General features: G+C 40.7%; 1 protein-coding gene across 4 annotated transcripts in view; it reads right to left on the bottom strand.

Annotated features, from left to right (window-relative positions):
* L3MBTL4 (L3MBTL histone methyl-lysine binding protein 4) overlaps positions 1 to 17,354 on the bottom strand; it is a 448,796-nt gene that overhangs the window by 112,457 nt on the left and 318,985 nt on the right. For all 4 annotated transcript variants that reach the window (XM_049620399.1, XM_049620400.1, XM_049620401.1 and 1 more), the window contains exon 15: positions 6,191 to 6,364. In XM_049620399.1, the coding sequence (XP_049476356.1) occupies positions 6,191 to 6,364 (174 nt within the window). The remainder of the gene's footprint in view (positions 1 to 6,190; positions 6,365 to 17,354) is intronic.

The raw sequence follows: 17,354 nt of genomic DNA on the forward strand, positions 1-17,354 counted from the left end.
CCCCCCCCCCCCCCCCCCCGCCTTGTGTCTCCTAATGGCACGGATCTGCTTGCGGTCTCTAGGACGTTAAGAAGACAGGTAATCCTGGAGACACTTTGAGTGTTGCCCATTCACTCCTTTGTTACTTCTTCTCTGGCACTTAATCATAGTCTGTGATTTTCTCCTCATTTACGGTTTACTTTTGTCTTTCCTCCTCCATCTCCTCTACCTGCAGGGACGGGACAGTTTTGTTCACCCCCATGTCCTTAGCACCTGACACACCACTCAGCCAGCGGAGAAGCTCCACACGTATTTGCTGAATGAACAAATGTCGATGCAATGAGTGAATCAACACGCCTGCTGCCGAGTCCTCCTGCCTGAGTTCAAATCCTCGTCCTGCCACTTCACTAGCTTGGGTGATTTTCTTATCACCAAGTGAAAGCTTACTGAGGACAAGGATTTTAGTCTGTTTTGCATTAGATTTCAGAACAGTACTTTTCTAAGTATTTGTTAAATGGAAAATAATGAATGAATGAATGAATGAATGAATATGTTTGATTTCAGGACGTGGTTACAGTCATGATCCCAATTCTTGTGGAAAAGGTGGTATGGAATAGTGAGCAGAGCAATGACTGGGAGAGAGCTCAAAGTTGCCATTCATGACATTGTCAATAAGGAAACTCAGTTCTTTGGCTCTGATATCCTTCCATGCTCAGGAAGCAGGAGTAGGCAATATTTGAGCCCCTTCCCATTACACAGCCTCAGGATTGTCATACTTAGCTAGAGGTCCCTCAGAGTGCACCTGGAGGTGTGGAGAGGGAGGGAGCCTGTCCGGGTGGAGGTGCCTTTCCTGTCTAGCCACAACCTCTAGAGGTCCAACAGGATCCTGGTTGTCTTGATGGTTGATCACTGTTCACTTGATTAAGGGGTGTAATTAATTGAGTTCTGGATGCCAAGGAGTAACTCAGACTAAATAAATAAAGTTCTAAATTTCCATTTTTGGTGCAAACATGTGCTGCATATACACAACTAGGTCCAGTTGCAAGACTTTAAAATCAATGATTTTTATAAAAATTGGAAAAGATATGGAACTATTATTTAAATAGTCTCTACTACATGCCAGGCCCAGTCATAACATCTATATCTACCTACGTCTATACACCTAGATGCAAGATCTAAGCTTCACATATTATATTCATTTTACAGGTGAAGAAATGGAGACTCTAAGAGGCAAAGTAAGGTATATACTTGAACCCACCAACTTAGATTTACTAAGAACCTATAATGTGACTGGAATGAGGAAGCAACAAAAGCATAATGAAAACTGGTTCTTCCTCTTTAGCAGACTCCAGTCCTTTCGAGAAAATAAGGCACGAGTGCAAAGTAAGCATTAAAAAGGCACACACACAAGCTACTGAAGTGTGGTATGGACCAAAGCACAAAGCAGGGCTAAGATCAAGGAGCGGGACTATTTCTTATTAGGTCCATATCCCTGGGCCTAGCAAGTGTCTGACACAGAGTGGCTGCTCCAAATCTATTTTATTTGTTGAGCGCCTACTGAGCGTCAGGCATTGTACTAGTTGTCAGAAATACAGAAATGTGTACAATGTGATCTCTAACCTGAAGAAGCTCATATGGGCTGGAACTGCTATAGAATGCTTTAAGACAAAAAATGAGCCTTTGTGAAGGGAGAAGATATAGGCGGAAGTAGACAAGGTAGGAAGAATGAGAACAAAGGCACCACCAGCCCAGTAATTAAAGCAATATTGTGGATGATGACGGGGAGGGAGTGGGACACTGAGTTGACTTTATCTCCCACAGCAGGGAATTTATGTGGGAAGTCGTGAGAGAAGACACTGATGGATTAAGGAAAACCCTTGTAATAACCTGGAAGGTTAATACCGGAAACAACCAACTAACACTGTTTTAATTCTGAGAACGCACCCCACAGAAAGTATTTATGGTGCAGCTAATGCGAGTAGTGGAAATAAACTAGTTGCTTGTGGCAGAACAATTTATTATAAGAAACATTAAGGAACTATTCCACTACGTTCCATTCTCTCTGATTACCATAGCTTTCCACAGCCATTTGTATTATCAATATAGGCCTTAGGGAAGTGTACAAAATTTATAATATGGAAGGCACTAGGACAAATAAAATGAGATTTATTAGGCATTTTCTTAGCTTTTCTTAATAGCAATGAGTGAACATGAATATGACGGGATATTAACAATGGTGGTTCTACCAATTGCATGAATTAGGATATATTAAGCACCGCTTTGGGGAGGCAAAAGAAAAAGTTATTAAAGAATACTCACGTGGGTGGGAAATGCCTGGAAAAAATGCCCCATTCGGGCCTAGGGAAGCCAGTTAAAAGATAATATGGGGGGAGAGAGCAGTTGCATTTCAAAGTAATTTCTTTATGATGACACTGTTTTAATGAGTATAATTGAATTCCCTTGCTGCAGAGTGAGGCCTTCAGTCTATTACAATGAAATGTGTTCAAGATGGAAAATTTTGTATTGCATGTAGTGTAAGTGAGAGTAAATGGTTTTGGGGAAACATAGGAAGAGTCCTCCCCTCCAATAGTTCTATTTTCACAAAATAAGAAATAAATACATCACAAGATGACCCTTAGGATCCTAGATACGGTAGAAAGTAGTCCATACATAAATTCAGCCAGGCCCTTCAAAACATTAAACCAACATTCCTTTGTGGTCTAACGTAGTTGAAACATGTCCAAGATTTGGAGTCAGGCAATTCTAGACCCAAATCCCAACTTTCCTACTAATTGTCTGTGTGGTCCTGCACGCTCTGCTTAACCTCTCTGACCCTGCAGGTGTCTTGCGTTATAAACTCAGAATAAGAATACTTATCACACATAAGGTTGTTGTGAGGATAAAATGAAATTAACACAGTGATGTATATACACTGTTTAGCACCGTGCTTTGTGGCCCAAAGTAAGCATGTGACATGAATATTAGATAGTTATTATTACTAATACTTCTGGCGTCACTATTATTAGTTTACTGAAACAGGAATATGCTGGATCAAATGAGAACACCTATGTTTGGGTCCCAGATCAGTTACTTTTAAAGATCTCTCATTCCTCAACTGTAAATGGCAATATTATAATGACAATAATATCTGCTTTGCCTAAATCACAAGACTATGGGAAGTTCCAAAGGTAATGTACGTGCAGACTATAAAACTGTCAAACAATTTAAAACTATTCTCTCTCCCCAAGAGTCCATACTTAAATGACAGAAACTCAAGTATAATGTCATTTGCCTGTACTTAATGCACCATGAATGTAATACGACTGACCCTATTAACACAAGGAAAAAAGAATATATGTTTTTTTAGTAATGGTGACCTATTGGGAATCTGACTCTTTAAAGCTATATTAACATGTCATATTACTGCTATGAACGTGAATGTTGTAAACCACTGGTAGCATGTAATCCATTCAACTTTAAAACTTGACCCTCTATTCAGAAACTGTGAACATAATTAGATGATTTACTAATCATAACTGCGTCTACCAAGATTAATATGAAAACAAACATACTTTTAAAAAGTAATCACAAAACCAATAAGGAGTTAGGGAAAAGACAAAATTCCCTAAATTGCTGGGCAGTATCTAATTGATTCTGGAAGAATGTTGAGAGTTAATTTTACATTTTGCACTTGAATTGTCAGCAGTCTGGAGATTCTAAGGTGACAAGTGTTGCTGGTATTAGAAATTACAAAAGGCCTGTCCTGAGCTCAATGATGGATGGATGGATAGATAGGTGGATGGATGGGTGGATGGGAGGCGTGTGGAAACTGTAACTCCAATTTTCAGTAATTTAACCCCCACGTCTATCTGGGACATGAGCCAAGTAAAAATCATTCTCCTCAACATGTAGAAGAAAAGAGATGGAATTTAAATATTCTCCTCCACTTGTATCTGACATCTTGTGGTTTTAAGAGCAAAGATTTAGGTTATGGAAAAGTCAGCTTCAGGAAACTACTACAAGTAAACTGTGAGGAGAGTTAAAATATATGTTTTTTCTGCTCATAATTGGCCTACATATGATTCCTTGATGATTTCCTTGATCTGTTTTTCTTTTCCCCCCAGCCTGGAATTCTAGACCATGAACAGGATGTCACAGCGATGGGTGTAGAATCAAAGTGGGCATTAGGGCCAGTATCATACAAACATTGTCATGATGGCTGGTTGAAAAAGGGGGGTGGGTACAGGGGTTGGAGTGCAATGTGGGCACTGGTCTTGAGACTGGAAAATAAAAGAAGGCTTAAGAATTCAAGATGCGCACGACTCCCCTCCCCTCTCCCAACTACTTCTACAGTGCTTGGCATCCGTGAATAGGATTCGGCAGGATAGGATCATGTGTGATTTTTCTGCTTGGTTATCAACTGGCATTCTCTACTTCTTTCTACTGTAGTAATTACGCTTATCTGATGTATTTCAGCGCAAATCCTCTTCAAAATGGTAAAGCATATAATAATATATTAAAAAGAGTAAGTGCCTACGAGGAGTTCAAGATAGGGGAGGCCATACGTCCGTGTTTGCTAAAAAAGAAAGGCTTAGTTAGCCTTAAAGAATGTGGCAGTTCTAACAGCTTTTTTAAAGCATTTCAAAGATCTGTTTTGTCTCTCCAACTCTTGACATGGAGGATGAATGTCTAAAATGTTTACAAGAGAAACTGAGTTTTTATTTGGAAAAAAAAAAGATAACAGAACAAAAAGAGTACGAGCAAACGGATGTACTGGTCTCTATAATTCTGAGTGGGATAAATAAACACCATTCCTTGGAAAACAGTTTTAAGAAAAGGAAGGGACAAAATTCTCCCTCAACTAGGAAATAGAAAGGATGCTTGAGCTTTCAAACCACTTACAGTTGTAAACAGTGTGGGTGGGAAAAAGCAGTAAAGAACAACTAGACCCTGTGAAGTTTCAACAAGAGAAGTGGGTGTATAACAAATAACAAAAAATGCAAGATACAGCTACAAAAACAGAGAGGCATGAGTATCCATAGGAAAGAAATTGTACATTAAAGGAGAGCTAATCTGCACGGTGGTGTGCAGAGAGAGTAAAACCAAAATCAGCTATTGGACAAGAATGAAAGGTCACCCAAATACCCTATACCAACATTTGCCTGAAAAAGAACAAAACCCACACTTTGCACCAAACTCTCCCAATGGATGGGTCTTCCCTTGGGAGTGAAGGAGCAGCCTTACTGGGACCCATGGCATAAATGGGCAGAAAGTTGCAGTGGAAACGCAGCTCCCTCATGATGAAAGGCACGCACCTCTTCCTTTCTCACGTGCTGAATGAAAAGAGCAAAGCTCTGGAGGTTTCAGAGAAACAGCAGCCACTCAAATAGCCGCTCCTTCAAACCTCAAGGAAGGAGGGTCTACTGTCTTTCAAGGGCTTGAAGGGGAGTGCTTTCTGTCTGAAGCAGAATCTGAAAAACACCCACTTCTCACTTCTCCGACAGGCGTTTCTTGGCTCCACCTGTCTGATCTCCCATTACTTACTGAGTGTTGGATTTTTCTGTTTACAATTCCTGACTTGGAGAAAGGGAGCTCTTTTTTTAAAAAAAAATTGTTAGATTATTAACACATTTAGGTTAAAACATACCAAATAAGGTTGTGTTTGCAGCCCCTTAGAAAATGATAGCATGTAAATGAAAATCAAAAATTGATGCTTACTTAAAACAGAAGCTCACACTTAAGAACAAAAGGATAGAGCGTGATCAAGGAGTCAAAATGGAAACTGTTCCGAGTGAGAAGAAATCCTGCGTGAGGTGCATCTGGATTAACGATGACAAGACAGATCCCAGGTAGGAGACGCAGTCCTGGTGGGACTGCAAATACTCGGCCATGGCTCTGACACCATACCAAAGAGTAAAGAAGTTCAAGATAAAGGGGACTCTTACGGAATTTTATAGATGAGATGTGCTTTCTTATCCTTCACATGTGTATTTAGAAAGGGGTAAGTTCAAATTTTTGTGAGCGAAGAAATAAAAAATGTGTTTTAAATGAACATCAAGCCTTAGATGAATTCTAGGAGCCAGTGAACATAATCATACCCAAAACCGAACATAACCGCTTCAAAGAAACATAAGGAACTAGTACAGTTAAAATATTTGCTCTTATTCTGCATGCTTTACTTTCTGATTTACATTTTCAAAAAGTTCCTTACCTGGGCTGACTGTTCACCTTCTCGTGTTTTCCGTTGAAGTTCAAACTACAGAGGTTCTTTGATCTTGAATGTGAAGAGTCAGATTCCAAATTTGCCTGTGTCTGTTCTCGCAGACGGTCATGAAGAGTTGCCTCCTTTTTCAAGTTCATGTCGGAATACGGGCAGCCAAAAGCACTGGTTTGTATAAAAGTGAGAGCACAGTCGTCAGTTTATAGTGATACATCAGGAATCCACTGTCAACGGAACAGACTTACACCCAAACTTTAAGACCTGAATACAGACATTCTCCTCTCACTGAACACACCCTAATGTTTCTTTTCAGATCGCCCTTTGAGGAAATCTCAGGTGCCAGATCACAGACACTGGTCCACAGAGTATCATCGGTAGAGTCATTAGCACATACAGTTTTACAATTTTGGAAACTTAAAAATCTAAGACTAACATAATAATGTGCTTCTGGTAGAGTGATGAAAATTTTATATAAACACTTGATTGAAAGTTTTTATTTTCTTATATTTATGCCCTGATTTGACCACGTGCATCACAAAATACTATGGGTAACTATTTACCAGTATCAGAGAATATTCTGTTCTTATTTCTTAACATTCATGTATCCAGAAATACTGTATTTCTGCTTAATCCTTCTGAAACCTGCTAGGAAGTGCCGTGTTTGAATGTGAAGAGACACCTCAGATGAAAACGGAGAGACCACAGTGAAGGCTGGATCCTGAATCTGAAATGTTGTTTGGAGCCTAACTAGCAAGGATCTGCCAGGACACAGGATCTGGTTCTTTCTATAGGCTGATCAGTAGTCTCTGTTAAATTTCTCTGCCCACATCCCTGTCTCTAAAGAAGCCCCAAAGTTCTGCCGCTGCTGAGGAATCAGAGAGCCACTGTCAGGGAAAGCACAGGTGTGACAGGAGGTCACCTGTGCACAACCCTGGGGAAGGTACTTCATGCTCAAGCTTCAGTTTCTCTCCAGTTAAATGGGAAAATCAGATCCAACCCTAAGGGTTGTTGGGACCATGAGAAATCTCACACTGACACACATGTACACACCCCCATTATATGATAGTGGCTACTATTATCCCAGTGCTATCCTCTCCATGTAGGGAAGCACATAGTCAAATGCATCAATATCTAAGCAGTTGGGTCTTTTTTATGAGTTTACTTCCAATTTACCGTATATTTGCCGATATATGATGCATAATAAATTCTTTTATTATGAAAACATGAACATTTTCTTTTGCTATTTTAATGGCATGATAAAATCAGGGACCAATGCAGTTTTTCCTCTATTTTAAAATAGAGTTGAGTTTTCCAAGGAGAACGTGCAAACAATCTAACCCCAGAAAGCCTTTAGTACCAACCTATATCTACAATTGATCTTCTGGACTTTGGGATGGCGTGGTTAGGATGTCACCAGCCTGACCAAACAAGCCAGAGTGAATCTAAACTGGCAACAGGGATGATCATCAGCCTTTGCTGCAGACAGGAGGGTCCCCTTTACATTCATGTTCTATAATGTGTAATACTTGACATTGATTTATTAGTTTGTTTAGTTATTGATTCAATAATCCATTAACTGAACATCTGCTATAAATCTAGTGAAGATGTATACTAATAAATACAATTTATAATAAGACCAAAAAAGGTGCCTCTGATGAGTGTGTACTATAGGTCCATTAAAATTCAAGTTTTTTACATAGATTATTTCTAATATTTATTACTAAATACCCAAAGATGATATTGACATATTTATTTTACAGGTAAGAAAACAGTCGCACACAGGATAAGCAACTTTCCCTAAGTTGACTGGCACTTTCTTAAAAAGCCTCAAAATTGTTCACTTAATTATTTGCACCAATAAGATGGGCAGAAGGGGGACAAGGTTCTTAACATCATCAAAAGAAGAAACATGAGGGCCACCTGGGTGGCTCACTCCGACTTCAGCTCAGGTCATGATCCCACGTTTCAAGAGTTCGAGCCCTGCATCCTGCACAGGGCTTGCTGCTGTCAGCACAGAGCCCATAGCCCACTTCAGATCTTCTGCTGGCCTCCCTCTATGCCCCTCCCCTGCTTGCGCTCTCTCTCAAAAATGAAAATAAAACATTAAAAAAAAAGGAAGAAACTTGAGAGAACTGTGGTATAATTCTTGTGCACAGAGAAACCAAGGCAGGTATTTACAGGGTAGAGCAGTATTGTTTGCTGCGTCTCATGTCTGGGGGAAATATGTCAGCGTGTGCCAGAGTCCCACGTGAGGACCGAAGATGTGAGTAAGTACTGTTTCTAATAACAACGCAGTAGGAGTTAATTTGTTTAAGCTACAGCATATGAGATCTAATGGGGAGTTTTGAAAGTACTTCCTGCAGAAAAAAGTTGAGGCTATCCTAAGGGAAACTGGGAAGTGTTTATTTCAAGTACAACTGAGTTTCCATTAAGATACTACTACTCTGAAGTTTTGCTATCCATCTAACCCATACACAATTTAAGACTTTTTTTCTTTTTAGAGAGAGAGAGAGACAGAGAGCACAAGTGGGGAAAAGGGGCAGAGGGAGAAAGAGAGAGAGAATCTTAAGCAGGCTCCATGCTAAGTGCAGAGCCCAACGCAGGGTTCAAACCCACAACCCCGGGATCATGACCTGAGCCCAAATCAAGAGTCAGACGCTCAACCGACTGAGCCATCAAGGTGCCCTTCAATTTGAGACTTTTAAATGATTCGTTACAGTCATGAGTTTTCCTCATTCCACATCCTCACCTCAACATGTGTTGCGTGGCACTAACACTCTCTTCCTAAGGCTTATTTGTCCAGTTTGTCCAGCACTGTAGACGGCAGCCACAGACCTTCTTGCTCAGCACTTGCTTCAGTTTAGAGAAATTTTGTTTCCCTCAACCTTCACTCAGAAATCAGTCCCTCTAGTCATCTAATCACCTGCTTATTACTTCCCAATTCCATCCTAGCTCCTCTCTGTCTCTGCAGTAATGAGGGATGCAAAACGGAATGGAACACACCGAGCGTCACAAGAATGGAGCGCCTCCCGATTCCACGAGGCAAGCCCTGTGAGAACACGTCTCCAGAGCACACAGATCAGAATGAAGTGTGAAGTGCAAAAGAATATACCAAATGACAGGAACATATGTTGCATATTTTGGTGAAGAACTTGAAGGAAGATAACGATGGGAGACGAAAGCACAAAAGAAGCAAGGGATGAGGGGGTCTCAGATACAGTTGTCTGCACCCTTTTTAACCTGCGTTGTCCTGGGAACAAGTTTCTGGATTGCAATGCTGTGCTTACTTGTTTTTTTTTAAATTATTTTTAATGTTTTTATTTATCTTTGAGACAGAGAGAGACAGAGCATGAGCAGGGGAGGGGCAGAGGGAGAGGGAGACACAGAATCCGAAATAGGCTCCAGGCTCTGAGCTGGCAGCACAGAGCCCGACGCAGGCCTCGAACTCACGGACCGTGAGATCATGACCTGAGCTGAAGTCGGATGATTAACTGACTGAGCCACCCAGGCGCCCCTGTGCTTACTTGTGTTCTCTGCAGAGAAATACTTACGTTAAAGAGAGGGCATCCCAAACTTTGGCCTGCCTTTCTGAAAATGCAGAATCTTACTGAAGTGCATGTGCATGTGTGTGTATGTGTGTGTAACAGCATGCATGATTCCACATAAACCTATACCCATAGGAGAAAAACCCACCGAATTGGTTGTTCTAGGTGTGATAAAACTATTTAAAACTTACCTTTTTAAATGTTTATTTATTTTTGTGAGAGAGAGACAGAGTACAAGCTGGGGAGGGGCAGAGAGAAAGGGGGACACAGAATCTGAAGCAGGCTCCAGGCTCTGAGCTGTCAGCACAGAGCCCGATGCGGGGCTCGAACTCATAAGCTGTGAGATCGTGACCGGAGCCAAAGACGGGCACTTAACCAACTAAGCCACCAGGTGCCCCTAAAACTTACTTATGAGCTAGGTAAATATTGGGGAAAGGAGGTTCTGAGGACACAGTCTCTTTAGAAAATTGTTGACCTAAGCTGAAATTTTTATGGCTTAAAGTTCTGTTGGTCCAGGTAAGATGTCAGCTTCTGACTGACAGGAAAGCAGTACATTCAAATTTCAGCTCATTCTGACCAAGATAGGAAGTGTAAAAACTGCAGGCTGAGGGGAAGCACTGACAGCAGCATTGTGTGGAAGACGCGGTTCCTCTGACTGAGCAGCCTGGTTCTGGGTCCCTCCTTAATTAAGGGCATGTTTGCTGTTTGCAGGAAAAGAAGCAAGAGACAGCAGGTACTACCACGTTGACTCATAGGAAAGTGCAGTTTCTAAAACACAAAGACAGTCAAATATCCAAATTTCGGGGCACCTGGGTGGCGCAGTCGGTTAAGCGTCCGACTTCAGCCAGGTCACGATCTCACGGTCCGTGAGTTCGAGCCCCGCGTCGGGCTCTGGGCTGATGGCTCGGAGCCTGGAGCCTGTTTCCGATTCTGTGTCTCCCTCTCTCTCTGTCCCTCCCCCGTTCATGCTCTGTCTCTCTCTGTCCCAAAAATAAAATAAACGTTGAAAAAAAATTTTAAAAAATATCCAAATTTCAAATGGTTCGACCGCATAATTGATTAAAAAACGTGTCAGTCCCAAGCTCACCGACAGCAAGGCATATGAACGGAGAGTAAACGCTAAATAAGGAGGAAGGTGCCAGCCAGCTGCAGACAAGTTTTAAAAGAGATTTTCTAATGGATCAAAAATGGAGATCCTAGTAGTCCTCTTCATAAACAGCAAGAAACATAAAAACGATGGCAATTAGAAATATTACTTTTGCTTTTCTGAATCTTTTAGTATAACGTTAACATCGGAGGATGAACGAGAAAGTAAAAGTAAATTTTACTGGTATATATATTTCTTTTCTTTAGAAAACTGGCCTGTACTCCTTTGAGGAGCACTCCCGACTGTTGCTCTGTCTTCGACTCACAACGGGGCAAGGCCGGACGCAGCAGCGCCTGGCAGCTGAGGCTGAATCGGTGCCTTTTGTGTCGGGCCCAGGAGGACCCTCAGCCTTTGGATTGTCCTCCTTTTTGCTCACAGGTTGGTGCAGTTTCCCCATATTCCCAGGACCAGTCCTGATCCGAGGCCGAAGGTAATTTGCGAAACGCAGTCGTCCATTCTAGGATTCAAAGGTCCAAACCTGAACGGTGCCCGCGGCTGATACCAGCGCTCATGCCGTCGTTCAGGACTCTGGGCAGCCTCGTGGGCTCCGAGTCTACCAATGAGGCATATGCCTTGGTCCTTGTTCCTAAATGCCTGGTCTGCTGCTACAGCTAGAATTCGGGGGCCCTACTGGGACAGAAGCTCTATGTTCTTACTTTCTTCTTGGCCCCTTCACAGGATAGGATTTCTGCCTCCCAGTCCCAACCCCAGAGCGAGGATCCACTTCCCAGATACTACCTGGCTGGTCTTCTGTGTGCTTGTCACCCTCAATTATTCTCTATTACCGTGCTTTGCCCTCTAATTGGATCCCTACGTTCATCATGGATTCCCCATCTGGTCCCAATTCTGAGTCTAGAGGGTGACTCCTGATTGCCCAACCTCTCGGACTCCAGTTTTGCTCATTCTACTACGTTATCATCTTGTATCAACACTCTGTTCATTTTCTCATACCTAAGCTGCAAATTTGGTTTCTGCTTCTCTTTGACTACCCTGGTCTGCTGAAAACAATGGGCCATGTTCTGTCACATCCCAGGTAGTGGGCAGTTTTGGCCAGAAGGTTATAACTGAGTTGTCACAACTTTTCTAATGGTAGCTTCCCAACCAATGTACAGCTGCACTGGCCAGAGTCCCAGGCCAGTCCTCCCAGCCTGGAGCAGTCTCCTCCAGGCTCGAAATCCCCTCTTGTTCCCAAGTACTGGCGACCATTTTCTTTCTGTGACATGACATTAAAATGTTGGGAAGCATTACAAATTTCAGCAAGACAGCAAAGATGAAATAGCCCCTTCAGTGCTGTACTTCCAAAAATAAATAAACAACAACAACACAGAGGTCAGCAGTATTTCAGGAAGAATGTCAAGTCGTTGACAACCTTTCTCCTGATCTTGAAAAGTGAAGTTGCCAGAAATAGACAGTAGCTCCCAGGAGGAGTCCTGCACTAGCACTACGCCCTCATCTAGCCCACGAATTAGAAACAGAGTGAGACTTTAAAGAGTTCTTTTCTAATGTAACTAACCTACCCCCTCGATGAGGCTTACTGCGTTCTATATTTTAGCCTCGATTTTTTTTACAAGCCAGCTATATGCTTTTCCTCCTATGACCCAGATAAGCAACCCAGAAGAATTATATCTCACCTGGGATATTAGATTCGAAGTCTTTTCATCTATCTTCGAAAGACAAAGAATACTTGTTGGAGTGGGAGGAGGCATCCTATTTGGAAGCATTCATGGAAGAGGTGGTCTGAGGGGTCTGCCTCTCCGAAACAAAAGGCAGCAGGGAAGTACTGAATGGCTCCCTCTGCCAGATCATGAGAGAGGTCACGGAGACTTAGCAGAAAAAGGGGGTCAGCGAGGAAATGGGAAGGAACTAGATAAATAAATGCCGCCCGCCCTGTGATTTGGCCCTGGGCCCTGAGGCGACAAGACCCCATTCTCCGGCAGGTGACTGGCATCCTACCGGTCATGTAAGAAGACCAGCAGCCCGCCCACCATACTCCACCCCACACTCTTTCCCAGTAGACTGAATACTGCTTGTTCTGTCATTTAACTTTCTGAAAATAAGCCATTCCTTTTCAATCTTTAATACGTGGGTAGTCTAAACTTAACATAGTATAAGAATGTTAACTGAACATTTTTTATTCTTAAGAAAATGCTGATTTTTTTGGCCAAATGGCACTAAAAAACATGATACATACTCCAGTTCAGATTGCTGAAATTATGGAATACCTATATAGTTTTTACAGAAACTTTTAAGAGCTAACATGACTTAAATTATTGATGATTTTGCTTCTATGAGGATTAAGAGCACGTACAAATAATATGTTGGAAATATAGACCCAGGAAGAAAGAAACATCATAATTTTTAAAATATGTACTGAGGATGTAACACAATTTCTATTATGTTGTTCTCAAACACAGAGATGGGCAAAAATCAACTGGCATAGATGTCAGATTCTAAGGTCTTAGGGCCAATTTTCCTCAGATTCAGGCGGCTTTAAAATAGTTGCTCAAGACAAGTTACAGGCAAATTTTCTCTGATTCTGACTAGCCTTGCCCATAACACAGCTGATACCTCACTTAATTGTCATTAAAAGCATTAGAAAATTGAATGCACACAGTAAAAAAAAAGTATGAATATTAAAAACAAAAGTTTCCTAAGTAGAGTTAAAATAAGTCGATAGCTATAGAACTCACAGTTCAAAGAGTTGGATAAAATAAATTTCGTTCTAGAAACAATTTTTTGTGGGGGTAATGCAGCCCATGAAGTCACGCTAGATATTATGAACCTGCTGCAATGGTCAGGTAGGAAGTTAGAAGAGAATCACCGTGCAAATGGAGGCTATAATCAGGATAGTGCCAAAAAGCACAGGTTTAAGAATCAGAGGAAACTGGATTAAAGCTGTTAGCACCAAAACCTTGGGCAAGCTATTCCACTGTCTCCTACTCCCTCATCTATAAAATGGTGATGAACAGCTTTCTCATATGGACTTTTGTGAAAACCAAATGAGACAAATCAAGCAAGGTCCTGGTATTGTGATTACCATGAATCTTTAATTCGAAAAAAGCCTTCTATGATACAAAATACAATACTAATGTTCCTATTTATTGTGGTTACTATTTTCCATTCTATAATGTTTATTTGGTTCTTTATTGCTTAAAGCAACTTTATTGAGGTATGACTGACATATAAAAAGCTGTATATACTTAACGTATACAACACGATGAGTTTGAGATAAATATACACCTGTGAAAGACCATCACACCGTCAAGACCATAAATATACACATCACCTCCAAAGCTCTCCTCCTGCCACCTTAATTATTTTATTTTAGTTTAGTTTTTTAGTGGTAGCACCTTATGGAGCAGGTAAGTGGCTCAGTCGGTTGAGTATCCTAATTCTTGATTAGGGCGCAGGCCATGATCTCATGGTTCCTGGGGTTGAGCCCTGAGTCATGGCGGAGCCTGCCTGGGATTCTCTCTCACTCTGCCACCACTCCCCCATCCCCACTGGAGCACACACACCGGCACATGCATGCACTCTCTCTCCCTCTCTCTCTCTCTCTCTCTCTCTTTCTCTTTCAAAGTAAATAAACATTCAAAAAAGAGAACATTTAATTTAAGATCCACTTTCTTAGCAAATTTTAAGTATACACTATTAGCTATATGCACTGTGCTTTATAATAGATCTGCAGAATTTATTGACCTTGCATAACTGAAACCTTGTACCTTTTAACCTGTCACCTCTCCATTTCCTCCCCCCCAACCTCTAGTATCCACCATTCTACTCTGTACGAGTCTATTTTAGATTCCACATAAAAGTGGTATCATACAGTATTTTTCTGGCTTATTTCACTGTTGTAAATGGCAGGATTTCCTTCTTATTAAACAGCATTGTCTGTTGTATGTGGATGTCACATTTTTTCAATCTGTTCATCCACCAATGGGTATTTAGGTTGTTTCCATATCCTGGCTATTGCAAACAATGCTATAATAAACATAGGAGTGCAGGTATCTCTTCAAGAATCTTATTTCAGTTCCTTTGGATATACACCTGAAGTGGGGTTGTTGGGTGATATGGTAGTTCTATTCTTAATTTTTTGAGGAAACCCCACACTGTTTTCCACAGTGGCTGCACCATTTTCTATTTCCACAACAATGCACAAGGACTCCCATGTCTCATGCTCACCAACACTTGTTATCTTTTTATTTTTATTATAGTCATCCTTACAGGCGTGAAGTGATATCTCATTGTGGTTTTAATTTGCATTTCTCTGATGATTAGTGATGTTGAGCATGTTTTCATGTGCCTGTTGACCTTCTGTATGTCTTCTTTGGAGAAAGGTCTAGTTAGGTCCTTTGCCCATTTTTAAATCAGATTATTTGTAGGTTTTTTGTGATTAAGTTGTAGGAGTTCCTTACATATTTTGGATATTAAACCCTTATCAAATATGTATGGTTTGCAAATATTTACTCCCATTCCGTAGGTTGTCTTTTCATTTGTTTGTGGTTTCCTTTGCTGTGTGGAAGCTTTTTATTTCAATGTAATCCCACTTGCTTATTTTTGCTTTTGTTGCTTGTGCTTGTGTTCTTAGTATCACATTCAAAAAGTCATTGCCAAGACAAATGTCAAGGAATTTTTTTACAAAGTAGGCTTCATGCCCAGCATGGAGTCCAATGTGGGGCTTGAAGTAATGACCCTGAGATCAAGACCTGAGCTGACGTCAGGATTTAGTTGCCTAACTGACTGAGTCACCCAGGTTCCCCAAGGAACTTTTTACCTATGCTTTAGGACTTTTAAAGTTTCAAGCCTGACGTTTCAGTTTTTAATTCATTTTGAATTGATTTAAAAAAAATTTAATGTTTTTATTTGTTTTTGAGACAGAGAGAGACAGAGCATGAGCAGGGGAGGGGCAGAGAGAGAGGGAGACACAGAATCCGAAGCAGCTCCAGGCTCTGAGCTGTCAGCACAGAGCCTGATGCGGGGCTCGAACTCACGGACTGTGAGATCATGACCTGAGCTGAAGTCGGACACTTAACTGACTGAGCCACCCAGGCACCCCATTTTTTTGAATTGATTTTTATGTATGGAATAAGAGTCTAGTTTCATTCTGCATATGGATATCCAATTTTCCCTATGTCATTTATTGAAGACACTATCCTTTCTCCATTGTACATTCTTGGCACTCTTTCAAAGATCAGTTGACTATATATATGTGGGTTTATTTCTGTGCTCTATTTTGTTCCTTTATGTGACTACTTTTATGCTAGTGGCATACTTTTTTGATTATTATGCTTTGACTGTATGATAGTATAATTTGAAGTCAGGGAAGAGTGTGATGCCTACAGCTTTGATATTTTTGCTTAAGACTGCTTTGGCAATTCAGGGTCTTTCTTGGTTCTGTATCAATTTTAGGATTGTTTTTTCTCTTTCTTTGAAAAATCATGTAATTTTGATAGAGATTGCATTGAAGTTTTAGATAGCTTTGGGCAGCATGGATATTTTAACAATTTTAATTCTTTCAGTCCATGAACATGGGATAACTTCTCATTTATTTGTGTCTTCTTTAATTTCTTTAATCAGTGTTTTATCATTTTCATTGTACATATCTTTCACCTCTGTGGTTAAATTTATCCCTAAGTATCTTATTCTTTTTGATGCTGTTATAAATTTTTTTCATGTTTATTTATTTTTGAGAGAGAGAGAGAGAGAGGGAGAGAGAGCATGAGTTCAGGAGCGGCAGAGAGGGGTTGAGCTGTCAGCATAGTCTGACATGGTGCTCCAACTCATGAACTGCGAGATCATGACCTGAGCTGAAGTTGGATGCTTAACTGACTGAGTCACCCATGTGCCCCTTTTTTTGATGCTATTATAAATGAAATTGTCTTAATTTCTTTTCAGAAAGTTCATTGTTAGTATACAGAAACATAACTGACTTTAGTATATTGGTATTCTTTCTTGCAAATTTACTGAATTCATTCATTAGTTCTGATAGTTTTCCAGTGTAGTTTTTAGAGTTTTCCGTATATAAGATCATGTCTTATTCATTTTACTTCTTCATTTCTGATCTAGAGTCCTTTTAATTTTTTTCTTGCCTTATTATCTGGGCAGCCCTTACAGAAATATGTTGAACAAAAGTGGCAAGAGTGGGTTTCCTTGTCTTTGTCTCTTCTTAGAGGAAAAGCTGTCAGCTTTTCGCCACTGAGTATAATAGCTGTAGACTTGTCACGTATCACCTTTTATCATGTTGAGCTACATTCTTTCTATACCTAATTTGTTGACAGTTTTTATCATAAAAATGCTGCATTGTGTCAAATTTTTTTGGCATATGTTATGATTATATGATTTTTATCCTTCAGTCTATTAATATGGTGTATCATGTTTATTGATTTGCATTTGTTGAACCATCCTTGCATTCCTGGGATAGATCCCCCCTCAATCATGGTGTATGGTCATTTTGACGTGCTGT

Source organism: Panthera uncia (genome assembly GCF_023721935.1).
Source record: "Panthera uncia isolate 11264 chromosome D3 unlocalized genomic scaffold, Puncia_PCG_1.0 HiC_scaffold_8, whole genome shotgun sequence".
In the NCBI taxonomy this organism is placed as follows: domain Eukaryota; kingdom Metazoa; phylum Chordata; class Mammalia; order Carnivora; family Felidae; genus Panthera; species Panthera uncia.